Consider the following 26,225-nt stretch of genomic DNA (forward strand, 5'->3'; position numbering starts at 1 on the left):
CCAATCTTTTGGTGAATCCACAGGTCTGAAGGTGAACTACTCCAAATCCATAATGGTACCAATTAACATCTCACAGGAAAGAGTTCAACACTTGGCAAGGACTTTCAATTGTACTGTCGGGAGTCTCCCTTTCACTTACCTGGGCTTACCTCTTAGCCTACATAAACCTAGAGCCATTGACTTCTCCCCTCTAGTTACCAAGTGTGAAAGGAGACTAGCTGCAACCTCCGTGTATCTAAATCAGGCTGGCAGGCTAGAAATAACGAATTCTGTCCTCACTGCAATGCCACAATTCTGCATGAGCACGTTCCTTCTGCAACAAAAGGTGATTGACCAAATTGATAAGTTCAGGAAGTTATGCTTGTGGAGGGGAGCAGACATTAATGCAAAACAGAGACCCAAAGCAGCCTGGAAGATAGTTTGCAAGGAGAAAAAAGAAGGGGGTTTAGGGGTCATTGATCTCAAAACGCAAAATGAAGCACAGTTAATTAAACATTTTTAGAAGTTCTTCAATAAGGAGGACATTCCATGGGTTGATCTGGTCTGGGAAAAACATTATGGCAATGGTAAACTCCCTGGAAATTCAAAAAAGGGCTCTTTCTGGTGGAGAGACATTATAAAGCTCCTAAACAAATACAAAGGTATGGCCCAAGTCAGCATTAATAATGGTACCACTTGCATGCTTTGGGATGACCTGTGGGAAGGGGAAGTGCCTAGTCAAATGTTCCCTGAATTGTTTTCATTTGCAAAAGATAAGCACTTGACTTTTGCACAAGCGACCAATCAGAGCCCTCTGCACTCCCTGTTCAACCTTCCTCTCTCACTGTAAGCACACTCCCAATTGCTGATTTTCTAGCAGAAAGTGCAATCAGTAACTATCTCTGATCAAAAGGACAAATGGACCTACATCTGGAACAGCACGAAATTCACAGTCAAAAAAGCATACAGACATCTGAGTGGGCAAAATGTTGTCCATCAAGCATACAATTGGCTTTGGGAATCCTCTTGCCAACCTAAACATAAGGTCTTCTTATGGCTGGTGTTAAAGGGCAGAATCAGCACCAGAGAGCTCCTGAGGAGGAAAAACATGCAACTACAAGAATATAATTGTGTCTTGTGTAATAGCGCAATAGAAGAGTCCCTCAAACATCTTTTCATAGAATGTCCTTTTGCTGTTCACTGTTGGGGATTGGTTAATATTCAGATTGATCATAGTTTGAACCCATTCCAGCTCCTACATAGCATCAGAGAACTGCTGGCAGTGCCTTTCTTCATGGAAATCATCATCATCTTGACATGGACTATTTGGAAATCGAGAAATGACCTAATCTTCAGGGGAATCAATCCAACACTACAGTCTGCTTATAGCAACTTTAAGGAGGAATGGAAGCTGCTCCTTTTACGGGCCAAGAGAAGCTACTACCCCTGCATTGATCAATGGACGAACAACCTCACCTAGCTGAACTCTGGGCTACGACCATTCTTCTTTTCTTTGTGTCTTTTCATGTTTCCTAATCCTTTCCCTTCCCTTTCCCTTTCCCTTTCTCTAGAAGGAAGTTTGTACTTAGTCTTGTTTCTCTTTATTTGAATAAATGTTGTAGGGGTGTAAACGCCTCCAGTTTCCATAAAAAAACAGTTTTACATGCGCGAGTGGCGCAACCCCCCGACAACCTAGGCTGCAGGGGGGTTAGAAAATGAAAGGGTCTATTACACACTAGGGTTCCTAGCAACAGTTAGCGGTTTAAGACACTTTCCTCCAGCATTGGACCACGTAAAGCAAGTGTTCCTGATTTCTTCAAACAGCTCATGTGCTGTCTTCCTAACCTCCCTGAACACGATGTCATTTCACTGCTTCCAAATACTCTAGGCGGTTAAAATTGCAAGTGTATGGGCCATCCTGCTCTTTCTCTACCACAGCAAGTGGGAGAACCAGTCTTCGATGTCAAGCTCCTTCCTCCACTGTGATGGATGTAGGGAATAACACTGACTCCATTCTGCTACAAGGGTCCAGACTGTAATTGAGTAAGGGCATTCCGAGAACAAATGCATCGCAGTTTTCAGATTCCTTTCACATAGGGCGCAAAAGTAATTATTTGTCCAACCATAGAGTTGTAGGCGAGCAGCAGTCCAGAGTTTATCCTGGATTAGAAGCCAAAGGAAAAACTACACTTTGGCGGCGCCCACGCACTCCAGATGAGGTTCCCAAAATCTGTGATGATCTACCCAGCAAACTGGATATTGTAGGCTGATTTAGCTGAATATTCTCCTGAGCTCTCAAGCGTCCATATTATTTGGTCCTCCCGGTTATCATCCAAGTTGAGTTGGGCAGATTCTATCGCATTCCATAACTGAAAGTACTCTCTTAGGATGTCATCATTCAGTTCATGCGCAATGTGACCTATCCAGTTCCCCCCTTGCACTGCCTCCCGTACAGTTTGGTGCTTCTTCCTGCTGTGACCGTATAGAGTTGGGAATAGTTTTGTAGGTGCCTGGCCATCAATCCAGCAGGAGTGCCAGAAGGAGGCTCTGTTCCCACTGTAGACAGTAATGCATATGGCTGCATTGAAGAGCGCCAAGTCCCCTGAATCCATCGGTAATGCCATCCCGTTCCTTGGTCTTTCTGGGTTGGTCCATTCGAACCATAGCCATCTTACCTCAAAGCCCTGCTGAAATTTTCCAGGTCTATGATTCCTAAACCACCAAATAGGATTGGTTTTGCCACCGTGACCTAGGCCACCTTACATTTGCCGCCATGAAACTCATTGTCTCCCGCCCAAAGAAAACACCATCGGGCCTTGTCAATATCCTTGAAAAGTTGTTTAGGTGGTTTGAGTGAGGTCAGTAAATAGATAGGTACTGCACTAAGGACTGAACGCACTAGTTCGCGGCGCCCAGCCGGGTTTAAAAGTTTCCCTTGCCATCCGGCCAGCTTGGATCTTGCCTTGTCAATAATTCTCTGCACGTGGACAACCTTGAGACACCCTAGAGTGAGTGGACGGCCTAAATAAGTCATCGGAAAGGTAGCTCTCTGGCCAACAAAGTTGTCCAGTATTTCATCAAGGTTGAGCCCAGAGCATCTGATAGGTGCCACTACACATTTTGCTAGGTTCAGATGTAGGCCTATGGTTGAACCAAACTGATCTAGTATTCTTAGCAAAGCTCTTACTTCCTCTTGGATGGGGTTGATAAAGATCACAACATCATCAGCATAAAGAGATAGCCGAAGTTTCGCATGTCGTCCCCTCAAGGGGGATAAAAAGCCATCTTCAGTTGCTATATCAAGCACCTTTTGCAAGGTGTCAATGGCCAAGATGAAGAGGAAGGGGGAAAGGGGATCACCTTGCCTAAGCCCTCGGGCATATATGATCTGTCTTCCAGGGACTCCGTTTAACAGTACTGTGGAATGGGAGGTCCTGAAGAGTGATGCCAACCAGTCACGCTATTTTTGAGAGAACCCTCTGTGCTGTAATAATTCCAGCATATATTCTCATGAGATAATGTCAAAAGCCTTGGAGATGTCAAGCTTGAAAAGAAGTGCTGGGGTTTTCGAGACTTGAGTTAGTGTTCCGAACATATAAATGGAACTTCCTTAATCTTTGTTTCTTGATATTTTCAGCAAATGACCTTTATGTTGGAGAAAGGTCACACGGTTTTGGATGGCTAAAAGAATCCTTCCGGCTATGTCCAAACAGTTACAGTCTGCTCCTTACTGCTGTTCGACATATGCATGCATGAAACCGTCTTGGTATACAGTATACTTTGTAGTTGTAAGCTTAGTGGTCTGAACTTGTCTTTTAGTTCAGAACTAACAAACTGCTCATACTATGTTGTTGGTTTACTCGGCACATTGTTCCCGATGATCAAATATTACAGTTCCTTTAAAGGCCTGTTTAGATTGTTGATGAAATTTTTTTTTGATGTTACATCGGATATATCGGAAGAATGTTGAGAGAGGTTTTTATAATCTAATAAAAAAACAAATTACATAGCTCGTCTAGAAACTGCAAGACAAATCTATTAAGCATAATTAATCTATCATTAGCACATGTGGGTTACTGTAGCACTTAAAGCTAATCATGGACTAACTAGGCTTAAAAGATTCGTCTCGCGATTTTCAACCAAACTATGTAATTAGTTTATTTTTTTATCTACATTTAATGTTCCATGTATATGTCCAAAGATTCGATGGGATGGATGAAACTTTTTTGGATGGGGAACTAAACAGGGCCTAAGCTGAAAATCATGGTCCAATCACAGGCTCATAGCACCATCATCCAACCTGTCCACACTCCACCGACCCATAGCAAACTACTGTAGTTGCTTTTCATACGTCTGCCACTCTGTCAGTATGCAGTTGCCAGCTGTGGTGTGCACCACTTTCTTTCATCGTGAAGGCCTTGTTTAGTTAAAAAAAATTTGTAAAATTTTCCAGATTTCTCGTCACATCGAATCTTTAGACGTATGCATGGAGTATTAAATATAGACGAAAATAAAAACTAATTGCACAGTTTGGTCGGAATTGATGAGACGAATCTTTTGAATCTAGTTAGTCCACGATTGGACAATATTTGTCAAATAAAACGAAAGTACTACAGTGTCGATTTCCTAAAATTTTTTAGAACTAAACAAAGTCCTTCGTTCAGTCCCCGATCTATCATGCTCTCTATTCTAATCTCGCAGCCATTTAGTAGTATTTTTCTCTTATAACAATTTTTTTTCTTTCTTCTAATAAAAATCCGGCAAAAGCTTTTTGCCGCTCTTAAAAAAAACAAAGCATGAAGTGCTCTGCTCAAGCCTTTCACTGATGGAAACAGAAAGTGAAGTGAGTACGCCCAGAAGAGTGCAATCACAATAGCTTTATCATTTCTGCGAACCGGATAAGGATTTGCGGGCACCAAAATTGTTAGATTGGCAACACCGATACCTCTGGATTGGCTGTGGTTTGGGAAGACCCCCTACTAACAGTAACAGTCTCTGTTCTGAACTCTGTTAACTGAACAAACGAACGCATACCAACAACGAGGAGGTAAAATGTAGTCTCTTCAGAAATAATATAACCTCCTCCTTACGAACGACTTGGATGGAACCAAGTCGATTGCAGGACCTCGTCGGCCTCGCGATGGATTTTCTGTGTTAATGGAGGTAAGAATCAAGAGACTGAACTCTGCCAGAATTGCAATTTTTCATGTGCTCCGCAGGACTCCCAAAAAAGTCAGTCGCAACTGCACAGCAAAAGAATGAAAGATATAGCACAAGTGTTTTTTTTTTCGAAACCACGCTGAGCGTGTTTTTCATTAAAAGAAGTTATAGTTTTACATACGCCGCCAACACATCAGGCGAGGTGCCCTAGGATTAGCGTAGAACACATTACAGAGATCACCGGCTTTAACAGTGGCGCTTAGGGTGGTGTACTGCTAGTCGAAGCTAATGTGCGACTAAAGAGAAGCGGGGCCTACTAAGCGCCGAACAGTGGCACGAACGTCACGAAGCCGGTCGCGATCCACCTGGGTTGGGGACCTGGAGACATTGTCGAAAGTTCGGTGATTGCGCTTTTTCCATAGCGACCATGCGATCAACAGCACGGCGGAGTCGAAGGCATGCACAAACGCTCCTGGAATTTCCTGTCTTGCAGCAAGCCACCAGTCCGTGAGCATGTGGGTCGAAGTAGGGCAGAGGGAGTCCTGCCCCACGCGCAGCAGAAGCCTGTGCCACACCTCCCTGGAGAAGACGCACCCTAGGAACAAGTGGTCGGTCGTCTCGGGTAGCTGGTCGCAAAGGCCGCAGGTGTCCGAGTCCTGAAGCCCATGGCGCTTGCAGCGTTCCGCAGTCCATAGACGACCTCAGAGTGCAAGTCAGAAGAAGAACTTTACTTTTGGAGGGGCCAAGGCTGGCCAAACCTCGCAGGCGCCCTCGAGTTTTGTTCTTCCGACTAAGAACGCCGCGTAGGCTGAGGAGCTGGAGTAGCAGCCGCCTGCCGTCCACCGCCAGATGATTTGATCAGGATCATTAGAGCGCAGCTGAAAGTGTCCCGTCAAGGACCACACACGCGTGAACTGTGCGATGAAGGTGGTGGTGGTCGCGCCAGAGAGGTCATGGATTACCAACAGTAGTTCTAAAAAAAGTGTTACCAACAGTACAACATCGCATTTCTGTTCCATTGATCTGCAATCCGTTGAACAGCTAAACATTGCATATTTAGGACTCCAAACAATACGCTTCGCAAAATTAGAACACTCCAAACATTGACTTCGCATAAATAACCCTTCAAACATTGATCTCTTGATTTCTATGACAATTGGTGCTCTCTTTCTTAATCTATATATATATATTTATCTCCTAAACTAACTCTTTTGCCCTTCTGGTCTTGCATATCGTTTCATCTACCCGATGTTCCATCCGCCCAATCATCTCCCGACGCCCTAACCCCCTACGCCGCCGTTCTCACTCAAACTCGACGCCGCCGTTCCCTCTCCAACCCCCGACCTAAACTACTAGCATTTGCTAAGCGCTTCAATGGCACAGGACGGCGGTTTCTCTGAAACACGACGAGACGAGGGACAACCGACGGCAACGACCTTGCTTTGAGTCGATGGACATGGTAGTGGTCTAGCCGGGCGCACGCGGATGCAGCGACGGGTTGCGTTAAAGTCAGTCTCATTGCATAGTTTTATTCATGGCACAGTTTTTTTTTATGGGAAATATAGATTTCCATTACTCAGAAAAAGCTGAATCTTCAGCAATTACAGACTGAATAGAAGCCGGTATGGAGACCAACTGTGGTTCTTCATCCGGATAACAGACACTACCAAGACTAGCCAACTCATGAGCTACCCTATTACAAGAACGGGGTCGTTGTTGAACTTTCCAAGAAATAAAATTCCAAGTCAGGAGGCTTCGAAATTCTTCAACAAGGTTGCAGACATCGCTAAGCATATACTCCTCCGAGTAGACAGCTTGTACCACCGCAAGAGCATCTGTTTCAACGATAATGTGCCCAACACCGGCTGAAATTGCAGCTTGAGTGCCTTGGATACAGGCGATGAGCTCCCCCTGCAATGCGTTCATCAGCGATTGCACCCTCCCACGGTGAACGCTGATCACATCACCTGACGAATCCCGGAGGATGCAGCCCCATCCTCCATTGCCCGAATCCTGAGCATAAGCTGCATCACAATTGTCTTTCACTGAATCTCCTGATGGCCTCTCCCATCTTGGAGCCCTGCCGGTCCTTCCTTCACCAGAGTGTGTTGCTTGACGGCACCACTCTGTGGCCGTGGCCTTGATGCAATGTGCAAGGCTTACAGGATCTCTTCCAGTTTCCCCTTCTCGGATTCTATTGCGTTCAGACCAACACCACCAGAGTGCAATGCAGCATAGTAATTTCTTCTCCTCCTTCATCACCATGATTGTTTCAGTGACCTCCCTTGCCGAAGCTTTTGTGGCCAGAAGCTGCCTCTCATGGCTAAGGGCTAGGAGATCCCAGACCTGCACCATAACTTTGCACTTGAGGAACAGATGTGCTCCATCTTCATCAAGTCTATTGCACACAACACACCGGGTATCTAGGTCCATGCCCCTTCTTTTTAAGTTCATGCGGAGAGGGTGGCTGTTGTGGCATAATCGCCACATAAAGTGCTTCACTTTGTTTGCACACTGAACCTTCCAAATTCTGTTCCACACCATACACTGAGCAGGATCAGGATTAGAGGTTGACGCCCCCCCTACGGCTACTGTTTACCTGGTTTGTTCTGAACACCTTGTAAGCACTCTTGACTGAGAAGATTCCTTTCCTATTCATAGCACAGTTACCAAGACTAACCGAGCCATATGAGTTTCATGAGGATGAAACTTCTCTCTCATCTGATGAAACTTCTTCATTTAATGACTCTGCTAAGTCAACAATTTTGCTTAGCGTGGTAACATATTTAATGTGCATGACACTGGCCTAATTTGCGTTGCTAGCCGAGGCGGCCAGCATGGGCGTGGTGTTTCTAGGTGGGACTCGACTCACGCGTGCGTTCCACGCTTCTTGCTACGACAGGTTCGATCGAGTCCGGTTCGCGAGAGAAACGGCCGGTACCTCGGGGTCTTGCTCGAGGCGCGCGGTGCAGCCCCGGCAACCGTGCCGCCGTCCAGCGTTCTGTTTTTCTTGCACAAACAGTCTGAACTTACTGAAACTCATGTTCGCGGTGAATTGTGATGGTTTCTATTAAAAGTGTCCCGAAAGTTCTAATTCTATCTATTACGTACTTGCGTTCCACGGTTCTCGTCGTTAGTTACGATGGTTCACATTTTCCGGCAGCGTCCGATTCCGGTTCTCGTCGTTAGTTACGATGATGCTTCACTTTTTCCGGCAGCGTCCGATTCCGTGAGACGCCCGAGTCCGCCTGACACACCGGCTACGGGCCGGCCGAGCTAGTATAAATTTCCAGGGCGTGTCTCTCCCTAGTTCCTGCTTCTCTCAACGCGGACCGTATACCACCGCCGTGTTTCCATCTCGACGACCGATCTGTTCCTTGCCGCGCCCAGAACCAACTTGTTGAGTTTGGCGTGATGGCGTCGGCGCCCAGACACTGCCCGCCTTGGGCAGACTTGATGCCGGAGCTTCTAGGCCTTGTCCTCAGGCGACTCCCGTCCCTAGCTGACCGCCACCGATTGGCAGCGGTCTGCCGCCCATGGCGTCTCATCGCTCAGCAGGAGCCTCTTCCCCCACCGCTACCATGGTTGACCCTCCTAGACGGCACCTTTCTCAGCATTCCAGGCGGCGAGATTCACCGCATGCATGTACCGGAGGACGCCTCCCTCCATGGCTCCGCGGGAAACTTTCTCTTCCTCGAGCGTCGTCACGGTGACCTCGCGCTTATGGACCTTTTCTCCAAGCAAGTTGAACGGCTTCCTAGCCATGTTGGGCGGCTACCTATGCAAGCCTGCGTCTTTCCCAGAGATTCCATGTTCCTCAAGCTGGTGCCACTCTCCACTCTTGATCATCTATCACCGGATTCCCTTTTTGCTGTGCTGATGACGGCCAATACATTTGAGAGCGTAATTTCTGTTTGCCGGCGGCCCTCGGCTGTCACTGCACTCAGAATGCCCAATTACATCTTTGACATCGCATTCTTTGATGGGAAATTGTATGCTCTCTCACTCAAAACGCTTTTCGCCTTTGAGATTGTTTCGAGCTATGAAGGAAAGCCAAGAGTCTCATCTAGGAAACAAGTAGCCAAAGCCGTGAAGGATCCAGGGATTATTATATATCGATCAATTGCAGATAAGACGTACACAGCTGCATATTGGAGTTATCTTGCTGAATTCAATGGTAAATTGTTGCATGTAAGACGACTGATTGGAGCCTTGTCCACTCTTCGAAAGGAAGATAGGATTGAGAATGGCCGTACCTTTTCATTTCAAGTCTTTGAGCTGGATTTGACCACCAATCCCCGTCGTAAGTGGAGAAGGCTCAATACTTTGGGAGACCAAGCACTCTTTGTTGGCACACACTCAAAGTCTCTCACTGCATCCGAATGTGGGGCTCAAGAGGATTGTATCTACTTTGTGCGTGACTATGACCAAGAACATTGGACAATAGATCCTTTTCGTGATTGTGGTGTCTTCAATATGAGAAATGGGACGATCACTCCTTTATTGCTGGACATAGTAGGTGTGCGTCCACAAGGCTGCAAGGGGCGTCCCACGTGGGTTTTCCCTACTAAAGCTATGTAATACACATTATAGCATAGTATAATTTTCTTAACCAACACTAGAAAACTGATCTACTAAGGACTGGTACGATTAAGCTCGTCAGAAAAACATGATTTATTGTTCAAGAAAATTATGTGCAGGTACGACTATTGTGCACAATAGACCAACAAATCGGGTTTAACATTGTGGTGAAACACTGACCAAAAATCACGATTACGGTATTTTCAGTGGCGACCGAAAATATTGATTTTGGTTAGAAATAACAGTATTTAGGTGTTGAATAGGATTTGTCTCAACTCTCAATTGCATCTAGTCTAATGGAAAACCTGAGGTGTATGGATCAAATCTCATACCATTCTATTTTTTGTGACTTTTCAGCATTAATCAATTTTTTTTATTTCCTTGGACCAAAATTTAGGACCGGAATTTTCAAGATGCACTTCGGTAACTTCTGTTATGGTAGGTAAAAATATTTTTTTTTGACAAAACTGTGGAGCATAGTGTGAGAATATAGGTTATAGTTAGAGGGCCATGCGCCCAAGATATGTTTGTTATGATTGTTGGAGAGATATCTGTGTTTGTTTGTAACAAACTTCATGTAAATGCCATGGTGGGGGCTGTTCCCACCTTGATATATAACACGCAACCGAGGGAGCAAGGCTTAACCTCGTTAACCCTAGACGCCATCTCGTTTCACACATAGCTCCCAGCAAATTTATTACCAACAAACACCACCACGAGTTACAAAGGAGTTAGCTAGAAGCTAACTGACGGGAGAGAAAAAAAAACTACCTGTTACAGAGAGTTTAACCAAGTCGTAATTACATGCTGAAGGACCGGTGAAAGACGATAAAAGTGAAGCTTAACTTCACTTATGAAACGCTGCTTCCAAGCCACACAAGATGGAACACGGTTGTTGAAGATGTAATCATTCCTCTCTTTTCAAATGGGCACCAGCAGCCTGGGTGCTATCAGGAAAAGCTCCATAGAGAAGGGGATGCGTAGATGCTCTTGTTTAGTTCCCAAAACATTTTGCACATTGAATCTTGTGACACATGTATGAAACATTAAATATAAATAAAAAAAATAACTAATTACACAGTTTATCTATAATTTGTGAGACGAATCTTTTGAACCTACTTAGTTCTAATTGGACAATATTTATTCAATACAAACTAAAGTGCTACAATATCTGTTTTGCCAAATTTTTTGAACTAAACAAGTCCAATTCTTCAATGATTGGACAATAATTACCAAATAAAAACAAAAGTACTACAGTATCTAAAACATAAAAAATTTGAAACTAATTTAGGCTTTGTTTAGTTCAAAAAATTCCAAGATTTCCTGTCACATCGAATCTTACAGCATATACATGGAGTATTAAATATACACAAAAATAAAAACTAATTACACAGTTTACTTTTAATTTGTGAGACGAATCTTTTAAGCCTACTTATATAGTCCATAATTAGATAATAATTATCAAATACAAACGAAAGTGCTACCGTACCTAGAATCCCAATTTTTTGTCAACTGAACAAGGCTTTTTTCACCCAAAAATCAAAAACTTTTTAAGATTCACCGTCACATCGAATCTTGCAACACATGTGGAGCATTAGGGGGTGTTTGGGACTGCTCTGCTCCACGGTTTTCAGCTCCGCTCCATATTTTTTAGCCAAACGGTTTCAGCTCTACGCACTAAGTTCGAGGAGAAAGGGTGGAGTTGTGATAGCACCTAAAGAGGTGTGAGAATATAGGTTATAGTTAGAGGGCCATGCGCCCAAGATATGTTTGTTATGATTGTTGGAGAGATATCTGTGTTTGTTTGTAACAAACTTCATGTAAATGCCACGGTGGGGGCTGTTCCCACCTTGATATATAACACGCAACCGAGGGAGCAAGGCTCAACCTCGTTAACCCTAGACGCCATCTCGTTTCACATGGTATCTAGAGCCAGTTCCTCTCACGAGATTCATCTACACAATGGCAAGCTCCTCAGCGCAAGCCGCAGCGGCGTTTCTCGGCCTGGTGTTCATGCCGGTAACCGAGAAGCTGACGCGGAGTAACTTCCAATCGTGGAAGTCGCAAGTACTGTCCGCCATCAGGGGTGCCCAGGCTGCAAAGTATCTCGCTTCTGATGCTGAGCCGCCGGCACAGTTCCTGGCGACGACGAAGGGCGGTGCAGATGACAAGGCAACGACCATCCCCAACCCAGAGTATGACATGTGGGTGGCCAAAGACCAGCAGGTTCTGAGCTACCTGCTGGGATCGGTGTCCAAGGAAATTCTTGGACAAGTCTCTACGGTCGAGACAGCGTCGGCGGCTTGGGCCACCATCGAGGGTATGTTCGCATCCCAATCTAGGGCTCGCATCATCACCACTCGAATGGCCCTCGCCAATGCTACAAAGGGCACATCCTCCATCAGTGAGTATGTTGCCAAGATGAAGAGTCTTGCCGATGATATGGCTTCGGCAGGAAAGAAGATTGAGGATGAGGAGTTGATCTCCTACATCCTGACCGGCCTCGACGGTGACTACGACGTTGTGGTCACTTCAGTGGCGGCGCGTGTGGAACCCATCTCCATGTCGGAGCTCTACACGTAGCTCATCAGCCACGAATCCCGCATGGAGTTCAGGAACAACACTGGAGCCCTGAACTCATCTGTCAATCTTGCTGCGAGGAATCAGAGTCGTGGCAACGGCAGTCCGTCGCGTGGTGGACGTGGTGGAGGACGCGGTGGAGATCGTGGAGGGCGTGGAGCCTCTGGTCGCGGCAATGGAGGCCGTGGCAGAGATTCATCCTTTCAGCAAGGGGTGTTTTGCCAGATTTGTGGCAAGGAAGGCCATGGCGCCGAGCGGTGCTTCAAGCGATTCAACCGCGACTACAACTACAACAGCCCTCCACAAAAGAGTGTGTCATCCGCCACGAATTCGTATGGTGTTGATACGAATTGGTATATGGATTCCGGTGCTACGGATCACATCACTGGAGATTTGGAGAAACTAACCACCCGTGACAGGTATCACGGTGGAGATCAGGTGCATGCTGCAAACGGATCAGGTATGGAGATTGATCATATTGGTCATAGTATTTTGCATTCCCCCGCTGGTAAAATTCATCTGCAAAATATCCTTCACGTTCCTAAAGCCAAAAAAAAGTCTAGTATCAGTAAATCGTTTATCACGAGATAACAATGTTTTCTTGTAGTTGTCCAATCATTTTTTTATTAAGGAGGAGCAGACGAAGAAAACCCTTCTCAGCGGCAAATGTGAAGGGGGGCTCTATCTGTTGAAGTCTTTGAATAAGCAGGCGCTTGGTGTTGTGAAGGTGTCTAAAGATTCATGGCATTCTAGACTAGGGCATCCGTCATCTCAAGTAGTGCAACAGGTTCTTAGTCGTCACAATTTACCCTTCCACAAAGAGTCCAATAATCATGTTTGTGATGCCTGTCAACAAGGCAAAAGTCATCAATTACCTTTTGTTAGATCTACCAGTACTTCGTCTAGACCTTTGGATCTTATTTTCTCAGATGACCTGCGCCTACATCTGTAGGACGTCATTCATACTATGTCAGTTTCATTGATGACTACAGCAAATATGTTTGGATCTATCTATTGCGTAATAAGTCAGAAGTTTTCCAATGTTTTACTGACTTTCAGAACCTAGTTGAGCGTCAGGTTGATAAGAAAATTCGTGCAGTCCAAACGGACTGGGGAGGGGAGTATCAAGCGCTGAACCCCTTCTTCAAACGCATAGGTGTTGAGCATCGTGTATCTTGCCCGCACACGCACCAACAAAATGGGTCCGCAGAGCGCAAGCATAGACATATTGTTGAAATGGGGATTACTCTCCTTGCCCATGCTTCTATGCCACTCAAATTTTGGGATGAGGCGTTTCTTACTGCTGTTTTCCTCATCAATCGCCTTCCATCTAAAGTTATTCATGATAGCACACCCTATGAACGTCTCCTCGGTCATCAACCTGATCATAGTTTTCTTCGTACTTTTGGGTGTGCGGTATGGCCAAATCTGTGACCATATAATGCTCATAAGTTAGACATTCGCTCTAAACGCTGTGTATTTTTGGGGTACAGCAATCTTCACAAAGGGTACAAATGTCTTGATCCATCTGAAGGACGCGTGTACATCTCTCGTGATGTTACGTTTGATGAACATGTTTTTCCTTTCTCTCAGCTTCGTCCAAATGCTGGTGCCCGCCTTCGTGCTGAGCTAGCACTCCTACCTGATGTTCTTTTAAAACCAAATGGTAGTTTTGGGGATGCAAATATACTTGATCAAAATATGTCTTCTCCTAGTCCTAGTAACTCTCTGCAGAGCAGTGTGCAGGACACAGAGGCTGGAGCAGAACACAGTGCTACAAACGGTGGAGAAATTGGGCAAAATAGCGCCAGTCCAGGTCGTCATTTTATGTGCCCCCGCGGCGGGAGCATATCTGGCGCTTGCCCCGAGGATGATGCGGCGGCGCGAGTAGACACTTCCCTGGTGCCGGGGAGATCCATCTCGGGATCGGACGGCCTCCTGTCGGGCGGCAGCGCAGGATCTTCTGCGGCTGGTGCTGCGCAAACTTCGCCGGACTCTGGCTCTTCTCAGCCGCAGCCGGATCCGGTTCAGGGGGGTGAGGCGACAGCTACTGATGTCACTGAATCCTCTGCGGCGGCCTTAGCTGAGGACACTGGTGCGGCAGCTGAGCACCAAGTCATGCCCCCTCATGTCACACGCCTGCAAAAAGGGATTGTTAAACCCAAGGTACGGACTGATGGTACCATTCGATGGTGTACTAATGTATCTTCTGCCTCCTCAGGTGAACCAGCAAATTTGAAAGATGCTCTAGCAAGTCCGAATTGGGTATCAGCCATGGATGATGAACATCGGGCTCTCATCAGAAATTGAACATGGCATCTGGTACCTCGCCCAACAGGAAAGAACATAATAGGGTGTAAGTGGGTTTACAGAATAAAAAGGAAAGCTGACGGCACAATTGACAGGTATAAGGCTCGATAGTAGCCAAGGGTTACAAGCAACGGTATGGTATTGATTATGAGGACACTTTTAGCCCTGTTGTTAAAGCTGCAACAATCAGGCTTATTCTATCCATTGCTGTCTCCAAGGGATGGTCTCTCAGGCAACTTGATGTGCAGAATGCTTTCCTACACGGAGTATTGAATGAGGAGGTGTACATGCATCAACCTCCTGGGTATGCTGATAAGGTACATCCTAGCTATGTTTGCAATTGGATAAAGCATTGTATGGACTGAAACAGGCACCACGGGCGTGGTATTCAAGACTTTGCAAGAAGTTGGAGCAACTGGGGTTTACACCATCAAAGGCTGACACATCTCTTTTCTACTTCAACAAAGGAGGTATTACTTTGTTTGTACTTGTATATGTGGATGACATCATTGTAGCTAGCTCTTCACAAGAAGCAACCAGTGCATTGTTGAAAAATCTACAAAGTGACTTTGCTCTAAAAGATTTGGGAGATTTGCATTTTTTCCTCGGGATTGAGGTCAAGCAGTTGGAGGATGGACTACTACTGTCACAACAGAGGTACGCAATGGAAGTCATTGAAAAAGCAAATATGAAGAATTGCAAGCCGGTAGATACACCAATTTCTACCTCAGAAAAGCTTAACGTTGCATAAGGTGAGCAGTTAGGTCCGGAGGATTCCACTAAATACCGTAGCATGGTTGGAGCACTGCAGTATCTTACCCTCACTCGGCCTGATCTGTCCTTCGCTGTCAACAAGGTGTGTCAGTTTTTGCACGCCCCGACCAGTGTGCATTGGAGTGCAGTCAAGAGGATATTAAGATATGTCAAGGGAACCTCTGATCTTGGTCTAAAGATCAGGCGGTGTAAATCGATGATGGTGAGTTCTTTCTCAGATGCAGACTGGGCAGGATGTGTTGATGACAGGCGATCTACCGGTGGGTTTGCAGTATTTTTGGGAGATAATCTTGTCTCATGGTGTGCAAGGAAACAAGCCACTGTGTCACGATCCAGTACAGAGACAGAATACAAGGCCCTTGCGAATGCCACTGCAGAGATGATGTGGGTACAGAAGTTGCTAACCGAGTTAAGAGTACCACATCCTCCTGCAGCCAGGCTGTGGTGTGAGAACTTGGGAGCAAAATATTTATCTGCAAATCCTATCTTTCATGCGAGAACCAAACACATTGAAATAGATTTTCACTTTGTGCGCGAGAGAGTAGCTCAGAAGTTGCTTGATATCATGTTTATCAACACGGGAGATCATCTAGCAGATGGTCTTACAAAACCGATGACATTAGCTAAGTTAAAACAATTCAGATTCAATCTCAACCTTCAAGGTGGCTGAGATTGAGGGGGAGTGTGAGAATATAGGTTATAGTTAGAGGGCCATGCGCCCAAGATATGTTTGTTATGATTGTTGGAGAGATATCTGTGTTTGTTTGTAACAAACTTCATGTAAATGCCACGGTGGGGGCTGTTTCCACCTTGATATATAACACGCAACCGAGGGAGCAAGGCTCAACCTCGTTAACCCTAGACGCCATCTCGTTTCACAAGAGGTACTTCAGAAACTCCAGTTTTTTGTGGAGCTGCTCCACTGTGAAGTTTGTGGAGCAGTCTCAAACACCCCCTAATATATAGTTGAAAACAAAAACTAATTGCACAGTTTGTCTGTAAATTGCGAGATAAATCTTTTGAGACTAGTTAGTTTATAATTGGACAATAATTATCAAATAAAAACGAAAATGCTATAATACCCTAAACCAAAAAAATTAGAGAACTAAACAAGGCCTAACATTTTAAAAAAAAAGACTTTTCCTTGTATACTATTATAAAAGATGCTATCAGCCTATAAACCACTAAAAAGTTCGAACATCCCTCCCACGGTGATTTGTTTTTTCCTCATTTATTTTTTCTCTCTCCTCCATCTGATCTTTTCTCTCTCCTCCATCTGATCCGGGACAGCTGCAAGGGTCCCAAGTCCCAACTGCGTGCCTCGACGCCCATGGTCCGCTGCCGCCCTGCACACCGGAGAGCGCCACCACCACCACCCTTCACGCCGGAGAGGAGGCTGCACGCCATCCCGTCAGGGTGGGCTGCCATGGCAAGCACGGCGAGCTCATGCATGGGCGGTGGCCAGCAGGCGTGCAGCGGCCATATGGCCGTCGCCCGCAAGATCTCCAGCACTGCCATGGCCGCACGACTGCAAGTCCCCGAGCCACATGCACCTCTGCACGCGCCGCGCCACCACACCGACCGTACGTGAGCACCCCGCTCGCCATGATCGCATGCATGACCACGTGCGCCCTTGCTGATCGAGAGGCCTGCCGCACTGGTAGAGCGGTGACCCAGCAGCGCGGGGTAGGCACGCGAAGCCCGGCCTGCCATGTCCTGCATCCCCAGCGTGTCGAACACACTGTTGAGCTGGTCCATCTCCGACCTCCTGTCGAACACCCTGTTGAGCTAGTCCATCTTGGAACATCCGAGAGCACCAAGTCCAAGGCAAATAAGCTAAGCACTCTATCCGCCTCATCTCTGCTCTTCGAACTTGAGTACTGCAGCAGGCTCACTGCTTGTACGGTTGTACCTGTTTCGACTTTGATCCATCGATCAATCGGCTAGGTAGGCTTTCGTAGCCTTCGATGGGAAGCGTTGTGTGTACCAGCGCACATTGGCTCTCGGCTGCGGCATCGCTGCGACGCGCTGCTCACGCTGACGGGGCTGGCCATCGCCACCGCGGCCAGCGGATGTCTCCGACGCGACGCGCCCGCAACCGGACACAGGCGCGCCATAGCCGTCAAGCTGCCACCATCGCCTGGTACGTACGCGCCTAGATCCAGCGGTTCCAGCCATGCCGTGAACTCGCCGTTCTGTGCGAGACTGTAGGGCGCTCCCAGGCGTCCTGGAGTCCTCCCTTGCTGCAAGGGCTCGACCGCCAGCAGCAGCATCCTGCGTCTCGTCGGTAATTTCTACCGTCCCGTCGATATGATAGCATTTCCTAGTAGGGTCGTAGCTATCGGTCTCGGAGTCGGAGTCCGGCTCGGCGGCGTAGAAACATCCACGTCCCTCCTCCAGCAGCCGCTGCCCGAGCGAGGTGATCGTGTATCGCCCAGGGCCTACGCGACGGAGGCCTCGTACCTGGGAGAAATCCGGTAGCTCGGACGTCGGTTGCTGTGCTCTAGGGTCGCGTGGGAGGACCATTGGTCTCTCCACGTACGTCTGGGCGTTCGGGCATATTGCCCTGGCGAGCGACGTCGCGACATTGTCCAAACCGAACGGCAACGCTCTTCTTGGGGCAAACAGCCCATGTGGGAGTAACCTAGCGGTGGGGGAGAGCGCGCGGGGCGCGTCACCTCCTGTCGTCGTGCGATCCTCGTGGTGCCGAGCCATCATGCCCACGGTTTCGGCGCGTGGTGCTGTCGGCTCTCGTGTCACCTCCTGCCTGGCACGAACTGTCGGTCGTGACGAGGCAGTGGGGCGACGGTGGTGCTGTCCACGCCTTTTCTTGGGCGGGGAGGCGTGGTGGCGAGGACGTCTCAGGGCCCTCAACCGTTTTGGCGCAACGCGGGCTCCTCCCGGTCCTTTGATCGAGAGCAAGATCATGTCATAGCCGGAGCCAGTAGACATGAACTCGAGACTCCCAAACCAAATCACCGTGGAGCGCGGAATCGGCGAAGCGAGAGTGACCATCTGGAAAGGATAGGAAATCGGTGAAAAAACACGTAGAACCCCTACCTGGCGCGCCAACTGTCGGTGTTTTTCCCTCAGGGGGTCACACCAACTAGTAAATTTGTATGCGTGCTCCCCTTTCCAGATGGTGATGCAAAAAGACACAAAGATTTATCCTGGTTCGGGCAAGAGAAGGCCCTACGTCCAGCGGAGGAGGGAGAGTTTGTATTATTCTGCACCTAAGTGCTTGTACAGGGGTGAATACAAGCGTGGTATGGAATGAGATGGAGTATGGAAATTCTACTGCGTATGAGTGTTGTCTTGCGTGATGCCTGTGTTCGCTCCCGGGCCTCACCTTTTATAGTTTCAAGGAGAGACCTAAGGTACAAGTATAGGCGTCAGAGTAGAGGTCGATAGAGGTATGTCGTGCGGACCTACTCGAGGCCTCCGTACTGGCGTGGTCTCGAGCCGTCCCGTCCTGGTAGCTTGATGATGATTACGCGTGCCCCTGTATCCTGCTCTGTGCGCCGTCTTGGACTGGTTTATCTGTTGCACGCCTGTACGTCATGGCGGCTGATACGTCGGAGTGGTTGCAGTGTTGTCATTCGACGCCCAACCCTTCTCCAGGAAGGAAACATGTCTGGTCGAGGGTCGGACGCCGTGTAGCGCCTTGCTATCCAGAGCGTTGACCTTGGGTGTCTCGAGGGGGTCTTGATTAGACGTTCCGACCCTGCTTCCTGCGTTCTGACATGCTCTGGATCGTTTGGTGGGGAAGGCTGCAAAAAAAATGACGGGATGGGTGCCTGTTCCCCATCACGCTTCCCGTGACTAGCGTGTTAGGTGAGAACGCGATAGGCGCATTAAATGCCCTGGTTCCCGTGCGCGCGTCAGGCGGCGGGCGGCGTCCTTGCGCTCGACGCCCCCCGATTCGCTCGAGCCTGTTCCCGTATTCGACGGTAGTGGGCGCTCGAGCCCTGATCGATTCGCTCGATGCTCTTTCCGTCTTCGAGGCTACGGTCGTCGATGATCACACGTGTGATTGGGTAAAGCGTCGAGTTGGGGGCCTCGACTTGCGTACGGGCAATCTCATTATGTACATCAGTTAGGATATCCCTTACTGACACCCTCGATAGAAGTATAAGCAGACCCCAGATGCATGGCCAGATGTCTTCGTTGTACCTGTTATCTTCAAGAGTATGAACTGTAAGCTGAAAGTCCTGGAACTCATTGAAAGTTGCACGTGACATGGGCAATCTGAAAGAGAGTAATAAGATCATTCTCCAAGAATGCTTTTGGATAGAAATGTCCTTGATTTTAGCAAAAGAATATAAGCATGGGAATTTCAAGAATAAAGGCTGATCATCAAAATAATCTTCGAGACCGATAGAAGCTCCATCACGAGGGATACATTTAGCAATACCTCTGTAGTAGTCGTGAAGCTTTAAGATATCAAAATTTGAAACCCTGTGCATGGCAGTGCCAGTGGCCCAGTGCCCCCTCTATCCTTGAGTCGGTATTTTTTTTAAGACATTTAATTTTCGTCCTTCATGTATGAACTCTGCTCTAAGAACATCCGCAATGGTACTAGCTATATAGTCAGCTGACGTAGAGGTGAGAGACATAAGTAAAGACTATGTACACATTCTTGTATGTCACATGTTTTTGTGCTACATAAAATAGATCAGCTATTTGTTTGTCGCTAGTGACTACTTTCTCTCTCTTATTTTTTACTTGCAACGTTAAATCTGGCTAGCCAAATAGCTAACTATTTGGGACGTTCCATCTTGCACTAACACGATGGGCCAGCCCGAGCACGACACTAAAAAGCACGGTTCAGCACGGCACGGCCCGGTAGTAGTGTCGTGTCTGGGCCGCAACTTCGGCCCGCAGTGCCGGCACGGGCACGACACGGTTAATAGGCTGGCACGACGTTGGCACGATTATTTCTATCATCTAATGCTTTGAGGATAGATCATGACCATTGAATATATTCTGAGTCATGTATATAAGCATCACATAACTCTTTCAAACCCTAACTTCTAGTCAGCGGCGCAGACGCATCCTTGTTACGGCCACTCTTTCTCCCGCCTGACTATACGACAGCGGTGGCGTTCGTTTTCTCCTTGAGGCAAGGCGCAGTGAGCTTCTCGACTTCTCCCGAAGCCACGGGCCGGCACGGGCACGATGGGCCACCGTGCTTATCGGCACGGCACGGCACGGTTAACGAGCCATAGTGCCGTACCTGGGCCGAGAGTTTGGCACGATGACCCGAGACAGCACGACACGATAGACATAGTGCCGCATAGTGCCTTATAGTGCCAGGGCCGGGCCGCCCGTTTGGCCAAGTATGCTGCTGAACCTCTCGTCCACTAGAGTCCTCATCACATTGGTATTGGTACAGTCTCACCACACTGTGCAGTCCTTCCTTTCCCCAACCAGCGGCCTGGCAACAGAGCCCAGCTCAGTAGCTCCCTAACCCGTTCCCATCGCCTTTCCGCTTTGGTTCGTGGGTTGTGGACTTTGGCCCAAGCAGCGCCGGCAGCAGGGCGACCTAGCAGCCAGCACTCTTCTCTTCTATTAATTTATAATAGTTTATTCCTTTGTCTAAGAATTTTATAAATTTTATTTTAATTCATCCACTATTCTTGCAGCAATGTGCGAAGTATGCTTTTAGTTTTTAGTAAATGCAAAACCATCTTGAAACAAGCCAAATGGCCAGATTTGTTTGTGTTTGGTACTCATAGTTCGATGGTTAAAGATTTGTAGTTTTAGAGTTACATGGCCAAAATTAAAATCAAACAATAGTTGAACGGCTAAGATTGATTTTCCTCCAAATTATTAATGAGAAGTCAAGAACTGACTGCCAAAATATAGATTACCAGTAAAAAGCTGATTATTGCATGAGAATATTTGAACAAAAAAAATGCTATGCTAATGTGGCTTATTTACGTAGTTTCCATGCGGGATGCACGGGTCCAGCTTTACCTTGCGGATGCACCGCTGCAGTCTCTAGCAACAAAAACGCTACTGTAGCATTTCGTTTTTATTTGACAAACATTGTCTAATTTTTGTTTGCAAGAAAAAGGAGAACGCGCGCGGAACGGCACGCGCGGTTGCCGGGGGCTGCGGCGCCGCCTCGAACAAATCCCCCCGAGGTATATACCGGCCGTTTTTCTCGCGAACCGGACTCGAACCCTAGCTAGAAGCGTGGAACGCACGCGTGAGTCGAGTCCGACTCCGGCCTGCCGTGCGGGTGCCGGTGCTAGCTGCTCGCCCCATATAAAAACACCACGCCCATGCAGCCTCTGCTAGCAAGGCAACTCGTTGCAGCATTAGCCCTCCGCCCCCGTGTCCATCGACTAGATCCCCAAGGCTCTCCTCGCGCGGCTCTCGTCGAGATCCGCCAGCTGCACCACCAAGTCGACTCTCTCGTCGAGATCCGTCAGCAGCAGCACCAGCGATGGGGAAGAGGAAGTCGAGGACCTCCAAGCTGATGGCGGAGCCAAAGAAGGCGCCGAAGCTGGACACCGACTTCACCTGCCCCTTCTGCAACCACCGGCGCGCCGTCCAGTGCTGCATCTTCCTCAAGGAACGCCATCCGTTCGCCGTGGTGTCCTGCGTCGTCTGCAAGGAGACCTACGCCACCAAGGCCAACGCGCTGACGGAGCCCATCGACGTCTACAGCGAGTGGATCGACTCCTGCGAGGAAGCCAACGAGGGCGTCGTCGTCCGCCGCCCGCGCCTCAGCGAAGCTAGGAGCTAGAGGAAGACGACTCGTGCTGAACTGAATCTGCGTTGAAGACTCTGCAGTTGTAGTTTCACTTTCAGGTGGCTTTTCCATGCATATGTTGGTAGTTTTTACCGTTCTGCAGGAGCCCGGAATTGCATTGCATTGCAGGGGCAGGAAGGTGTAATTCTTTTGACATGTACAGTACATATCTGAAGATTTGGTTCTTGTAATTTTTATTTTTATTTTTTGAAACGGCAGATGTGGTTCTTGTAAAAGAAAGTGTAACTGTTATGAAAAAGCTATTTTAGCTCTTGTCCAGTTTTGTGTTTCTTATATCAAAACTTGGTTGACATATCCAAATTTTGTAGTCTAACTGATGTGGTATTTCTACAAGTTGCATCTCGGTTTAGATTTATATTTACACGAAATACTGGAAGTAGCAGGAACAAAACGTGGAAACCAAACCTGAGACTATTCACTATACCGACTATATATGAATTCTATGTGTCACTATGAATTCACTATAGACTACAGACCTGAGACTATTAGCATTCAACTTTTAGATTAGTCCTAACCAAACAAAGTAAACCATTACCCCTCAACCAAAAGTTGGCTTCAGTCATAGTTTCTGATGGTTCATCCTGCTTTTTTTGGGAAGATACTTGGAACAACAATTTGATGAGTTCTTTTTTCCCTGAGTTGTTCTCTTTTGCAAGGGCCCAACACATTTCATACAGTCTTACATCTCTACAATGGATAGATCTGAGCTGTTATGATCTATGGACTTACATTTGAGGATCATCAGTCTTTACATCAAAGAAAGCTTACTCACAGCTCATAGGTTCTAGGCAAGTGCATCCAGTTTATAGTTGGCTCTGGAAATCCCATTGTCAACCAAGGAGGAAACTGTTGGTAAAGTTTTCTTTGCCCTTGAGGGCATATGCCCTCACTCTCCTACCCATTGGATTCGCTTTGAGAAGTGTGCAAACACACATCTCAATGCGAATCTGCTTTGAAATGTGTGTTTGCACACTTCTCAATGCGAATCCAATAGGTGGGAGAGTGAGGGCATATGCCCTTAAGGGCAAAAAAAACCGCGTTCGGAAACTGTTCTTCTGGCTTTTATTGAAAGATAGGCTCAACACTCGGGAACTTCTTCAGAGGAAAACCATGGCTTTGGAATCCTTTTTCTGTGTTCTGTCACCTGCATTCTGATGAAACTCTTTTCCACCTTTTCTTCCTTTACCCTTTTGCGCTGAGCTGCTGGAACACCTTGGGTCTTGCTCCATTTGTGCAGAATGACATACTTCAAACCTTTTCTGCATTCGGGGACTTCATTCATAAGCCTTTTTATATGGAGATCATTATATCTACGTGCTGATCAATTTGGTCTGCTAGAAATGACTTGATTTTCAGAAATCTGCAGCATTCAGTGGGTTCAGCCAAGACTAAAAATAAATATCAACCCATGTTGGATTTATGACTAGAAAGCTTTGTATGATTCTCTTGATTTTTTTCGTCATTTTTTTTGTTTCTTGAATTTGTACTCCAGAACTGTCTGTATTTTTTCAACAGTATAATAAAATTCCAGTAGGTGGTGACCCCTCCTGTTTCCTAAAAAAAATCATTAAAATGAGGGGAAAAAACCAAGAAGGCGATACTACATTCCATATCTATTCGAAACTACAGAATTTCTCTGAACTCAGAGCTGCTGTTTTTCTGAAACTATCTGAACAAAAATGAAAAGACAGCATACCATTCGGGGCACCGCAACGCCTGAAATTCACAAGGGAACAAGGCAGTAACCACTCCATACTCCGGTACGTGCAGTCTCGGCGTGCTGCTGAAATGCAATGCCGGCTATCAGCGACCCACTCGGACGCAGTGATCTGATTGGCTGCTTTTTTAGGTACGACCCACATGCATGCAGCCTTTTGGCAGTGAGGGACTAGCGTTTGCTCGGGGTGTAATTGGTTTGGTTAGTGTACCACTTTCGTTTGTATAGGATAATTATTACACTTTCGTTTGTATATATGATAATTATTATTCAATTACAGACTAACTAGGCTTAAAAGATTCACATCGCAAATTATAGGTAAATTATGCAATTAGTTTTTATTTTTGTATATATTTAATGCTTCATGCATATGACAAAAATTGATGTGACGAGGAATCTTGAAAATTTTTACAAACTAAACAAGGTCTCATTTCCTACCAAAAATCAAAATCTTTTTAAGATTCTTCGTCACATTGAATCTTGTGACACATGCATGAAGCATTAAATATAGATAAAAAGATAACTAATTACACAGTTCGTCTGTAGTTTGCAAAACGAATCTTTTGAGTCTAATTAATCTATAATTAAATAATAATTACCGTATACAAGCGAAAGTGCTATAGACAAAAAAAAATCCCATAGGAACTACAAGTTGCAACTCTTCCTCGTCACTTTGGGCCTTGTTTAGGGCCGTGTTTAGTTCATGAGAGAAAAAATTTTCGTGACACTGTAGCACTTTCGTTTGTTTGTGATAATTATTGTCCAACCATGGACTTACTAGGCTCAAAAGATTCGTCTCATAAATTTCGACTAAATTGTGCAATTAGTTTTTATTTTCGTCTATATTTAATACTCCATGCACGCATCTAAAGATTCGATGTGACGGGAAATCTTGAAAAATTTTGTATTTTGGGTGGAAGTAAACAAGGCCTAGATCTGAAAAGATTTTGAATTTTGACACTGTAGCACCTTCGTTTTTATTTGACAAACATTGTCCAACCATGAAGTAACTAGACTTAAAAGATTCGTCTCGCGATTTACAGTCAAACTATGCAATTAATTTTTATTTTTATTTATATTTAATGTTTCATGCAAATACCGTAAGATTCGATGTGACGAAGAATCTTGAAAAGTTTTTTGTTTTTTTAACAAGGCCTTGAGCCGCTGTGTCTCCCTGCCCCCCCCCCCCCCACCGTACCACTCAAAAAGCCGGGCCATGCTACTGCTCTAGGTCATGTTTAGGTCTTGTTTAGATCAAAAAGTTTTTGAATTTTAATATTGTATTATTTTTATTTTTATTTGACAAATATTGTCAAGACTTAAAAGATTCGCCTAACGATTTACAGGCAAACTGTGCAATTAGTTTTTGTTTTTATCTATATTTAATGCTTCATGCATGTGTCGTAAAATTCGATGTGACAGGAAATCTTTAAAAGTTTTTTGGTTTTTGGGTGAACTAGTTCAATAAAAAAACTAAAAACTTTTCAAGATTCCACGTCACATCGAATCTTTTAAGTTTAGTTACTCTATATAGAGCATTATATATAGATAAAAACAAAAAATATATAGTTTACTTATAAATTGTGAGATGAATCTTTTAGTTCTAGTTACTCTATAATTGAATAATATTTATGAAATAAAAATGAAATTGTACAATGTCAAAATCCAAAATCTTTTTTATGAAAATAAGGCCTAGTCTCTCTCCTCCTCGGCTCTCTCTCTTCCCACTCTGTCCTTGCAGATATAAACAATTCAAAATGCAGTACACGCTGTCGCATGAGACATGACTACAGCTGACCAAACGGAGTCAATAGAGCCTCGTAGTTCAAAAAAAGTTTTATAAATTTTTTGAGATTTTTCTTACATCAAATCTTACATCACATGTATAAAATATTAAATGAAGATAAAAATAAACTAATTATATAATTTATCTGTAATTGTAACATAAATCTTTTAAACTTTGTTAGTTCATGATTGAATAATATTTATTAAATACAAATGAAAAAGTTACCGTATCTATTTTGTAAAGAAGTTGGAACTAAACAGACGTCACTGTTTTACGAACGTTCAGCCGAAACGAAACCAGCGGTCAATTCCCGACAGCCATTTTCTTTCCATTTTTGGAAAGTGTATATGTTACTTTTTATTTTTAGACAGAACAGGAATCATTTCTATTTCTCTTTTAAGACATTCGATTCTCTTTTCACTTTCTTTTGCTAGATCACCTGTTCTTTAATATTTTTTAACTTTTTAAGAAGCATGTGCTCATAACTTATAAAACGAAATTAAAAAGCATAACTTTCATGATAAACTTAACAGTACTAACTTAGCAGTGCTTCT

General features: G+C 45.8%; 1 protein-coding gene across 1 annotated transcript; it reads left to right on the forward strand.

The window, feature by feature from the left end:
* On the forward strand, positions 21,839-22,141 carry LOC8076153 (transcription elongation factor 1 homolog). The gene has a single exon (XM_002436512.1). It carries the CDS (start codon positions 21,839-21,841, stop codon positions 22,139-22,141), a length of 303 nt encoding a protein of 100 aa, XP_002436557.1.

Source organism: Sorghum bicolor, chromosome 10, assembly GCF_000003195.3.
Source record: "Sorghum bicolor cultivar BTx623 chromosome 10, Sorghum_bicolor_NCBIv3, whole genome shotgun sequence".
Classification (NCBI taxonomy): domain Eukaryota; kingdom Viridiplantae; phylum Streptophyta; class Magnoliopsida; order Poales; family Poaceae; genus Sorghum; species Sorghum bicolor.

Excerpts from the sequence above, each read along its gene's own strand:
- LOC8076153 (XM_002436512.1), top strand. The coding sequence starts at position 21,839 with ATGGGGAAGAGGAAGTCGAGGACCTCCAAGCTGATGGCGGAGCCAAAG.